Raw genomic sequence first — 12,113 nt, forward strand, 5'->3', positions numbered from 1 at the left:
AAAACTGGTCATAATGAACTTAATGGGATCTATCTTGAAACTAATGCACTTCCTCTAAATGAAACTCAAACAAGTGTGTTTCCTACAAAGAGCACTAAAAGCCTCTTTTAGTGGCTTTTCCGCTGAAAATGTATTTCCTACACTATAAATAAATTTGTGACAAAATAGCCATTTTTCCCAGTAATTATGGTCTGCTCTTTCTTTAGAATGTCATACTTTCTAAAAGGAAAAATCTTTTAAAAGATCATCAGCAAAATATGCAGGTATAAGGAAAAGGCTACAGTTGAGGTCACGCATAAAATACCTTCAAAATGAGAGGGTACTTGCATATTCTTTGTATTGGTGTTACTAAATATCCTTCCAAGGGAACATCTGTGTTCTTCCGTCCTCCAAGCAGCATGCAGTTCTGTGGTGAAAATAATTGTTGTTAACCACATTCTTTAAATCTTAGGCTATGAAACTTTCTTCTACCATAAAATGTTGAAAATTTGTGAAGGCATATGTCTTCACATACCTTCTTTCCCTAAGAAGAGTATATTCAGTCACAAATAACATTTACAGAGAGACGAAGAGAAACACTTGGGCTTTTACATTAGTTACAGATCCCAAAATGTGTTTTGAATCTGTATCTTAAAAATTAATTCACATATATTCTCCTGCGTATGAAGCCTGACGAAAAAGATAGAGAAAGCGATAGAGGGATGAATTAACGGATGGATGGATGGATGGATGGAGAGATAGACAGATGATAGATTTTGCTTTATAAAGAAAGGTACACTGTATTACAGAAAGGTAGGCATAAGTACAATTGGGTTCTAACTCAGACTCGGCCACTGACTAGTTATACAACTTAGACTGATTTCAGAATTCTAGTTTTTCTCATTGTAAAACTGGCAGGTTTTAAGCCAGTGATCTCTAAGTCACTTTTTGCTATCACACTTCACCAAAGATACTGGCCACCCAGCGTCAGAGAAGGAGGTCTTGTCCACAGAAGCAAGGCGAATGGAGAATTCTCAAAATCAGCAATCAGAGTGAGGTGAAATTAAAGCAGCTTCCACTGACCATAAAGTGGTGGTCAAGAGAAACTGACTCTGACTTAAAGCCTCGTAAGCAAACAATCCAAGAAATGACTTGAAACTTGCCAAAACCTGACTTCTGCAGTGCCTATCAGAGTGACTGGCATAGAAGAAGTACTTAAATACCTGACGAAGGGAGAAGAGGGCACTTCAAATGTCAAACTAAGTCAGTCTCTTTCATACCATTATTTTAAAAATACCATTCCATGTGCATTGGCAGGAGAGGCCGAATGCTGAGCAGGAAAGGATGCAAAAGGAAAACCAGTGGTGGCAGAACAACCCTCCACTGTCCTGAGCTAATCCGTGTCAGCCTCAATTTGTTCACTCAAGTCAGCAAAACCAGAGCCATGAATGTCACTTCACCCAGACACCTTAGAAGGCAGAGCAGCAAACACATGTTCTTACACAAGCATGTTCTTTGGGGGTTTCACTCCCTACTGCAATCAGGTTATCAAAGTATCCTTTCAAACCATGTATGGTATTTTCCCAGAAAAATCCTACAGAACACAACTATCTACATCTCATTATATTTCCAGTGATCTGTCAGTATCCAGTATGAGGTAGCACCCTTGTAAATGTGGTCACCCCTCACCGACCCAGCTCTGGGCTGAAGTGCCCTAACTAAGAGAACTCATGACAGTCTAGACTAGCCCACTGTCATTTCCTTGTCCATTAGAACTTTGTAGAATGTGAACTCTCTTCCAAAGAGCAGAGGTTGGTCACCACTTTAGACTGGCTTATATGAGAGCCAAATCTCTCTCTCTTTTTTTTTTTTTTTTTTTTTTTTTTGAGACAGAGTCTCACTCTTTTGCCCGGGCTAGAGTGAAACTCCTGGGCTCAAGAGATCCTCCTGCCTCAGCCTCCCGAGTAGCTGGGACTACAGGCATACGCCACCATGCCCGGCTAATTTCTCTATATATTTTTAGTTGTCCAATTAATTTCTTTCTACTTTTAGTAGTGACGGGGTCTCGCTCTTGCTCAGGCTGCGAACTCCTGAGTTCAAACAATCCGCCTGCCTCGGCCTCCCAGAGAGCTAGGATTACAGGCGTGAGCCACCGCGCCCGGCCTAAATCTCTCTTTATGTATACATAAAGACTAGGTTTCCTAAATAAGCTCCCAGAGATTTCACCAATGATAAAAACTTACCAAGGTAACACAAAATAATGATACGATCATCACCCAAAATCTGTAAAGTTCCATGTGTTTTTCAAAGGGTGATCGTTATTATTTGCATTTAATGAACAAGGAAAATGACACCAGAGATAGAATGAATGTCCTAAAGCCATCCAGATCATTTGTGGCCAGTTAGTGCCAGGGCAAGAACTACAGAAGCCACATTCCATCTACCACACTATGCTGTAAGATTGTCTAAAACCAGAATTCTTGACCTGTGACTTTTTCAATGTGGCTTCACAGAATTCACTACGCAAACTAGACTAAAGTGACCCCCAAGTCAACACTGCGGGGAACAGAATGCATTAGATAAGACAGCAGAGTTCCTACACTTTATAAAGAGGCTTAAAATTTCATCAGGATAGGAACCTCTTCTAGCCATGGCAGAGGAAGAGATCAGTAAATGCTTTTCCCAAAAAACAACTATAATACTGGGGAAAAATTGTCAAAAACAACAATTTCAGGGCTCTGGAAATCAACTAACGTCAAAAAACAAATTGAGAAGTGTTCATTCATAAAAAACTGCTGAACTTCATGTAAGAACGGTGTGAGTCTGCGGAATTCTTGCCCAGGCTTCTCCCAGCACCATGTGTCCTGCACTCACCAGCTTGTTTTGCACAGGGGCGTTCTCACTGTGGCGTTATCATGGTAGCATAGACCCCGAAAACCTGCTGCCAGGGAAGGATATGGAGGGCCACAGAGAGCAAAAATCCCACAGTGTTGGCGGTGTCGATAAAATTAGCAAATTCCATAGGAAAAATAGGGAATGTCCACAATTCTAGCCTGAGATTGCTGTCCTGCCTGGGGCAAGTGTCAAACTGGTATACAAATGAGCCAAAATTTTAATAGGGATAACCTGGAGAGCTATAGAGGGTTTAGAGAAACTCTGCATTTATCTCTGGCTGGCCGGGAGGCTGTGCACACGTGCAGGGAAGACCTCAAAGGGCCCCAGGAGAGCAAAAACCCAGATCTGACTTGAAAACTGCCTACCCTTTGGATGTGCCCCCACCCACACTCACACACAGATCTGTGGACAAGAGAGATAACAATGTTTGACTACCTCTGACAAATCACTAACTGACCACTAAGCTAAGCAGTCACAGGACTGATCCCTAAAAAACTAGGCTAAATTATAAAAATTAAAAACTGAGCAGAAATATCATCAACTGCACATATCAGCAAGACAGGTTCACAGACTAAGTCCAGGCATGTTACTAAAAACAAAACAGAACAAACAAAACAACAATAATAACCAACCTTAGGGAAAAAAATATCAGAATCCAGAGTTGCTACATTATTTGAAACATCTAGTTTTCAATGAAAAATACGACATATACAAAGGAATAGGAAAATGTGACTGATACACAGTCAATATAAACTAACTCTGAGCGTACCAGATGCTGGATTTAGCAAACAAAGACTCCGAAATAGCTATTTTAAATATGTTCAAAAAGTGTTTAAACCGTGTTTAAAAACTTAAAGGACAATATGCTAATAGTGAGTACACAAACAGAAAATCTCAACAGAGAATTAGAAACTATAAAATCGAGTCAAATGAACATGAGATAAAATAAATAATTCACTAGCTAGGCTAAACAGTAGATACGAGATGGAAGAAAAAAATAATCAGTTGAGTCGACAATAAATAAGTAAAAATCATCCAATCTGAAGAACGGAGAAGAAAAGAAAGAGTATAGAAAAATGAAAAGAGCATCAGGAATCAAGGAGAAACATTAAGCTTACCAACACATGAGTAATGGGAGTCACTAAAGAAGAAAACAAAAGGGTCACATTAATATATTTTTTTAAGGAATGGCTAAAAACTTCCCAAATTTGAAGAAAATAATTAATTAAATAATTAAAAAGCTCAACTACAAGTAAGGAAAGTACAATTATATCCACAGCTAAACACATCATAGTTGAACTACTGAAAGACAAAGAGAAAATCTTGAAAGCAGCAAGAAAGCACTGTGACCTGTCGTATAAAGTATAACGACAATACAGTTATAGCAGATGCCTCCTCATCAGACACAACGGAAGCCATAAGGTAGTGGAATGACATATTAAAAGCACTGAAAGGAAAAAAAAATCTATCAATGAAGAGTTCTACATCCAACAAAACAACTCTTCAAAAAGGAAGGCAAAATGAAGGCCTTGCCAGATAAACAAAGACGTAGAGAAGTCACAACCAGTAGAAATGACTTACAAGAAGTACTAAAGGAAGTTCTTCAGGCTGAAAAGCCTGACATCAGAGTCGAATACACAGGAAAAAATAAGAGCAACGGAAATGGTAGATATTGTAGGTAAATATAAAAATCTGTAGAAAAATATAGAAAGCATTAATTGTAACACTCTGTTATGTAGTTCATAACATATATAATGTAATATATATAGCAAAAATAGCATAATAGAGGGGAGATGAAATGGAACATTTCTCATTTCTACCAGGAAATATTATAGCAAAATTTCCCCTGTATTTCAATTCAAATCAGTATTAACCTAAAACGGAATTGATAAGATATATATTGTAGTTCCTAGAGCAATCACCAAAAAAAAAAAAACCTTAAAAATGTAATTTAAAAAAATCAACACAGAAATTAAAATGGTACATTAAAAATGCTTTTTAACACAAAAATAGGCAATAAAAGAAGAGCAGAGGAGCAAAAAAAAGAGACATAAAGAAAAAAATAAAAAAGGGTACATGTAAATACAACTGTATCAATAATTACATTAAAGGTAAACAAACTAAACATTCCAATCAAAAGACAGAGATTGTCAGACTGGATTAATAAAAGCAAGATCCAACAATATGCCTTCTACCAGATACATTTCAAGGATCATAAATAGTTTATAAGTAAAATAACGGAAAAACATATAATATACAAACTGTAAGAGAGCTACCATGGCTAGGAAAAATAGACTTTAACAGAAGAAATACTCCTAGGGACAAAAAGAGACATTACTGATGATAAATAGAAATATGAATATAACAATTATGAATGCATACATATCTAACAACAGAGCTCCAAAATACCTAAAACAAAAACTGACATAATAGAAGGGTGAAATAGACAACTTAATTATACTTGGAGATTTCAGTATCCACCCTCAATAACTGGATAATTTAAGACATAAAATCTCTCAGTGAACTAGGAATATAATGGAACTTCGACCTAAGAAATGACATCCACTTAAAAACCAATAGCTAACATCATACTTAAATGATGAAGGACTGAAAGTTTTCCCCCTAAGATCAGAACCACGGCAGAGGTGCCTGCTCTGATCACTTCTATTCAGCCTGTACTGAAGATTCTAGCTAGTGCAACAAGGCAAGGGGAAAAAAAAAAAAACAAGGCATCCACACTGGAAAAGAAGTAAAACTGTCTTTTCTTCAGATGACATATGCAAAATTCCTAAATAACCTACAAAAGAACTACCTAACTAATACATGGATTTAGACCAATGGATATAAGATCAATATACAAAAGTAAAGTGACTTTCTATATACTAACAATAAATAGTTCAAAAATAGCATTAAGACAAATCCAATCACAATAACATCAAAGAAGAATAAAATACTTAGAAAAAAAACTTTACAAAATAAGTACAAAACCTGAATACAGATTTCTTAAATATGATCACAATGAAAAAAATTTAATATATTGGACTTCATCAAAATTTAAAACTTTCAATTTTTAAAAGATAATATTTTAAAAATGAAAAGACAAACCACACTAAGAGGAAACTTGTATTTGCAAATTATATAGCTTATATAGGACTTCTATCCAAAATAATAAATACTTATGGCTCAATATGAGATAAACATCCCAATTTAAAAGATTTGAATAAGCATTTCACCAAAAAAGATACATTAGTGGTTAATGAGCACATGACAGCATGCTTAATATCATTAGTCATTAGCAAAATACAGTGACCACTACGAGATACCACTATACACTTATTAGCATGGCTAGAACGAGAAAGACTGATAATACCAAGTCTTGACAAAGATATAGAGAAACTGGAATCCACATACATTGTTTTTGGATATGGCACAACCACACCTGCAAATCATATTGTAGTTTCTTAAAAGTAAACTTATCATACAACCCAGCAATCCCACTCTTAGTAGCTACCCAAGAGAATTAAAATAAACATCCACACAAAGACTTGTACATGAATGTTCATAACAGCATTATTTATACTAGCCAAAACTGGACACAGACCCAGTCTATTACCTGGCAAATGGGTAAACAAAATATGGTATAGCCACGCAATGGAATACTATTCAGCGACAAAAATGAATGGAAAATAGATACATGCTATAACAAGGACAAACATCAAAAACATTTTACTAAGTAAAAAGAAGCCAGGCACAAAAGATTACATTATATGATTCCGCTTATATAAAATCTCCAGAAAAGGCAAATCTGTAGAGATGAAAGCAAATCAGTCGTTGCTTGGAGCTAATGACGGGAGGAGAGATGGGCTGGAAAGGCACACGAAGGTCTTTCTGAGGCGATGGAAATTAAAACTGGATTTGGGGGATGGCTGTACAATGCCACAATTTGCTAAATATCACTGAAGTGTAGGCTTACAATCTGGTCCTCACTGGCCATTAAATTGTCCAAGCAACTGCCAAAGTATGCATTTATTTGTGCTAACCTAAAGAAATTAAACATACATTCTTGCTGTTTTTATGAAACCCGAATAAGGAATGAATGTATGTAAGAGAAAGGTCAATCTTCACATTTATTTTCTACCGTATCTACGATTTACTTCCTTCTTGCCACTGCCCTACTTAACAGCTCCCTCAGCAGAAGTAAATAAAACCCTAGGGAGTTGGGACTATAAAGCATGAAGAACTCTGGGCATAAGTTCTTCTCTCGCTAGGAAACTGCGGGGTCTCACAGACAATCTCTAATCAACCAGGAGAGGACATTAGCGGTATTTCCCCATATACAAGCTTATCCCAGTCCTCACTTCTCATATTTATCAACGGATTCTAGCTTCCTAGAGATGCTAAAAGAGTTATCCCACAGACTTTTATACCATATTCATGCTATTTCTTGGTTCTTACTGCACCTATCAACAAATATCAACACACAGTAACACATAAATACACACTTACCAAAAGAAAAGTCCGGACTGTTCTTATTTTGTTAAGTTCAAGAAGCAATTTTTGTGCCTTCTCATGGTTACTACAATATTCATCATAGATACGAAACTTGTCTTTCTGTGAATTCAAGTAAGAATAAATGAGAATCATTTTATTCACCACTTTGAAATTTTAACCTATGTGATATGCATAAATAAGCTTCACTAAGCATTTATTATATTTCAAGAGCTGTACTCTGTGCATATATATGTAAATTTTATTGATTCATTTTCCCTGATCCATGAAGAATAGCCTAGAAAAGGAGACAGACATCTATCAATTTTACGCCATTATGATGAGTGCAATAACAGATAAATGAACCAAAGGGAGGCAAAGCACCAAGAAGAGAGTACTGAGCTTTGCCATGAGGATTCAGTCACAAATTGAAAAAATGAAGTAACAACTGAGCAAGGTCCAGTGAGATGAATCTGTGATTCCCAGGCAGAGAGAGGGAAGAAAGTCATTTTAGGTAGAGAGAAAAGCAAGAACCAGATCATATGGGAATAGGGAAACATAGTACCTTGCAGTTCATATACACCAATCTAGACAGTTGTGTTTAAGAGCGACACTGACAAACTGGACAATATCTAGCAACAAGTAACTAAGATAATGGCAGACCCTGAAGACACTACATCTGAGAGGTCATTTCAGAGAGAGATATTTGTTAGTATAGAAAAGCCAGGAAATAGTAGCTACTTTCAAATAGCATCAAACTGTAAAAGAATGACAATTCTATGTAGCTCCGAACCATAATACTAGGACATTCAGTGGACATTTACAAGGGCAGTGTCCAGATTCCAGACTCAGGATCAATACAGAGATTTCACTATATTTCACTATATTTAGAGGTGTCACTAAAAGTGATCACAGAAACAAAATAAACAGGCTTCACAGATGGATAGAGGGGATTCTTGCAAAAAAAAAAAAACAGGAATTTTACCATCATTATCTCTGAGCTCCCTTTCATTTGTTAGACTTTCTCAAAGTGGCTAATCTACCACAGCAGTACTAATTACAGAGGAAGACACAAAAAATGTATTGATCAAATATTAAAAGAGAAGTATGCCTTTTGAAATTTCAAAGGCATGCATTTAGAAACACTTAAGTGCTATTTTATACAGCCAGCAGAGAATGTATTGAATCACTTATGTCAAGACATGGCAAGAGCCAGAAAAAAAACAAACTTCAGAAATAGTTTAGCTAAATTCATGGATGACAGATTCATAACGTGTTACTAAGGAAATGGATGTCAGGGTACGAGATTCCCATGTGCAGGCCTGGACCGAGATAGCAACTACTCCAGCTGGCAAAAGAGCCTGATTCTTTCAATTCTTTTGTGAAAGCGGGGAGCAGTCTTGAGTAAGTGGACACAAACACCGTGGCTTCCAGCTGTGCCCAAGACAAAGCCTTTCCCTTTAGTATAACTATTTTTATGAAATATTTTCTGATTATAAAATGAACATATACAGAGCCTGCTCACTGCATATAGAAAGATAGATCTAGAAATTATATAGGGAAACCTTTATAAAGACTAAATGTAAAATTTAAAACACACAAAATTTGATTCTGTGACAAAATCCTGTTACCCATTTTTAAATAAAACATCAATTGTGTAGCATTTTGATAGATACATGGATTCAAACTGGTATTCTCAAAATTAGCATCAATGGAATGGTATAAATAGCAGCACTCTTTTCTTTTTTAGTATGAATGCCCTTTAGTTCTGAAAACAATTTTCACAATATAGGTGGCTTTGTACTTTGCAAATTGATTGCTTAAGTAATTTGAGGTTTCACGTATAAAGAGATGAAAATGATCATCCAGACACAGGATGTGCAATCTGAAACAGCTCAGTGCCGGCTCGTTCCCTGGGCACTGCTCAGGACAACTCTCTGGGAAACACGTCCCTGAAGAACAGTCAGTCACAGGCCTACGGGGTTCGTTCACCTCCAGGTTTGTCGCAAGTCGGTTAACAAGGGAACATTATGACTAATAAAAGGCTCGTCGTGCCATTATAAGGCAAGGGTTTTCTGCCTCAAAAGAAAAATGCTCTATGTTTGAGAGAAACATAAAAATCCATTCATTATGAACAGCCTGAATATTCATTAGAATTCAAAGCTTCAGAGGATGCGAAGAACTAACTTGTCGGGGAAAAGAAAAGGCTGTTTATTCCTCACTGAGTAAAACGGATGATGTGAGGCCCTCTCCCCTTTTCTGGCTCTAAGTGGAAGACTTCTCTGGCCTTAAAAGACCCCAAACTTTTGGTGTCAGATTTTACTTCTAATGCTAAATTCACACACACTACTATGCCAAAAGCTAAACCTTCAAAACTAGGGGGAAAGACCTTTTAAAACAAACAAAAATGTATCCTACAAAGTGAAGAAAGCAGGTTCCCACTTCTTGCTGGGCATGAGGTTCGGGATGTAAGCACTCTTCCACAACTTTTAAGAATTCTTTATGTACTGCAAGGATATCTTCAATGTTTGAGAACAACATCTGTAAATAAATAAATGTGTAAGTAAGTGCAGTAGTGAAGCACGTTAAAAAAAAAAAAAAAACAAGTCTGTGAGTACAGTACTCTCTCTCCAAGCTGAAAACCCCACATCTGTGCCTTCCTCCCACCTTGTTGGTAGGGTCCCAATTTTGTCTGGACTTCTCCTCCACTCCAACACAACTCTGGGGACCAAGCCTGGCTGTCTGGGCAAGGCCTGAGTGGCCCAGTCTAAGCATGGCAGTCCCACTCTCTTCCTGAGAATGGGCTGGAAGGAAATGAGCAGATTTGTTAGCAGGCTTTTCAAGGCAGGGTGCCTTTGCTCTTAAGAAGGGTACCCTGGAATGGACAATCCTTTTCTCCCTCTAGAAGAAGGTGTCACGTGTGGAAACGACAGGTGAGAGAGTTACAGAGTCCTTTTGCAGCCACAGGAGGTGGGGGTTGTTGGTGGGCAAAGCTGATAATCTTTGTGGCAGAGAATAGCTGGAAAGAATCTAGCAACCCAGTTGGCCTCCCTGCGTCACCAGTGCTAAACTTTCTCTTCTGTCTTGGAGTCCCTGATACGTGAGTGAAAGTGTCTTCAAAGTCAATCTGAACAACAGCTTTCTTTTGCTTGCAACCCAAAGCTTGCTAACTGAAATATTCCCATGGTAGGAAAATTTGAAAGTTAGGCATTTAATTTATGGGGAAATACAGTCAGAAGAACATTAGAAATTCTTTAGAAATTTTTTATTTTCAGTAAAATAAAACAGTAGATTAGCGTAAATATCAATGGTGTATACAACTTAAACGAATATCATTACAGTATAATTAATTTTCATTTACTATCCTTTATTTTTTTTCAAAAACTCTTCACAATTTTCTTACCCTAAAGTTTAAAGGAAATGTTTATATATTTGTTTCTGAATTGAAGATATTATGCGGACTTCCTAATTGAGTGGACCATTCAAATCCTTTGTTCTATAGCGATCACAGAGATTGGATGTCACATTTGCACACATCCTGCCTTCCTAAGCCACCTGGGTTCGTATTCTCGGGTTTATTTTTCTTGCTCTGTTCAAATTTTCCCAAGACTTTAGTAAAAAGTTTCTCTATGACTTCTATGCCATCCTCTTAACTCCTGTCTCATTCCCCAAACCCTAGTGCCCCTTTTTCAAATTATTACTGACACAAGCAACTGGCATGGTCACTTATAGTATAACTGAAGAGAAGCTGAGGGTTCTGAAGTACCACACCCATAGAAAAGTTTACCTAAGCGGAGTTTGTGTGGGGGTCGAGGGCCAATTGTACCTCCTCACCTTCACTGTTTCCTCTGTTACATTTTTGTCAACTTTTGATGCTGCACACTGGTTCATTCGGTGTAAGAATGCCTGCATGAAAAAAGAAAAAATATTATGAAGGTAACATCAGGTGAATAAAATGACTGGGTGTTGAACAGAATTAAGTTAATTCTTCCACAAGAAGCCAAAGTTGAAAAATCTAATAGTTGACCATAATAGTTTTGTTGTAACACATGAAACCCTTGTGCATTGCTGCTCCTCTCTGGGAATTATACTTCCTATATAGTGCTGGGATAAGACCAAAAATAATCAAATATATATAAATTAAGTTTATCCACTAGGATCACGAAGTTCTAACATATGCATTTAGAGTCAGATGTTTCCTAAACTTCTAAGCCTTGCAAAACACGAATAGACCAAAATCAAATGAGAAATGATATTTCTAATAAAAAACAAAAGGGTCAGAAATTCTGAAGTGAATCTCTTAGAACTGACAGATAGACAGATAGATATCCTTGCTAATAACTATTTCCAGGGAGGACCCTTCAAGAAGGAATAAAAGAATTTCCTTTTCCCTCTACTCTCCTCCACCCACCTTTTAGAAAGCTAGGATTTAAATTTCTGGGTTTGGGTCAGGGCTCTCCACAGCCCTATGGTAGGCAAATAAGCTGATTAGTATTAGTATTTCAAAGATTTAGACTCTTCTTTATGGTCATTAAGCTTTGACCTATGACCAAATAAGCCATTATTTCTGCAATTTAAAAAAAGAGTAGAATCATCTATTTCTATTGAGCCTTAAATGTTTAGAAGGAAGAAGAGAAGGGAATTTCCATCCAGCAAATTTGGTTTATGTCCTCAAGACATCATCCATGAGCTACCTAGTGGCCAGGTAAGATCATTCCTTCCCTTGTCTGCCTGGAACACTTCGCCAACCA

General features: G+C 37.1%; 1 protein-coding gene across 1 annotated transcript in view; it reads right to left on the bottom strand.

Moving 5' to 3' along the window:
* Positions 1-12,113, bottom strand: part of PREX2 (phosphatidylinositol-3,4,5-trisphosphate-dependent Rac exchange factor 2) — a 306,900-nt gene that overhangs the window by 232,351 nt on the left and 62,436 nt on the right. Inside the window, exons 2-5 of the mRNA XM_012663111.1 lie at positions 11,197-11,268; positions 9,781-9,903; positions 7,381-7,485; positions 305-406 (exon numbers count right to left, since the gene is read on the bottom strand). Coding sequence (XP_012518565.1) covers positions 305-406; positions 7,381-7,485; positions 9,781-9,903; positions 11,197-11,268 — 402 coding nt within the window. The remainder of the gene's footprint in view (positions 1-304; positions 407-7,380; positions 7,486-9,780; positions 9,904-11,196; positions 11,269-12,113) is intronic.

This window comes from Propithecus coquereli, unplaced genomic scaffold (assembly GCF_000956105.1).
Source record: "Propithecus coquereli isolate 6110/MARCELLA unplaced genomic scaffold, Pcoq_1.0 Scaffold8, whole genome shotgun sequence".
In the NCBI taxonomy this organism is placed as follows: domain Eukaryota; kingdom Metazoa; phylum Chordata; class Mammalia; order Primates; family Indriidae; genus Propithecus; species Propithecus coquereli.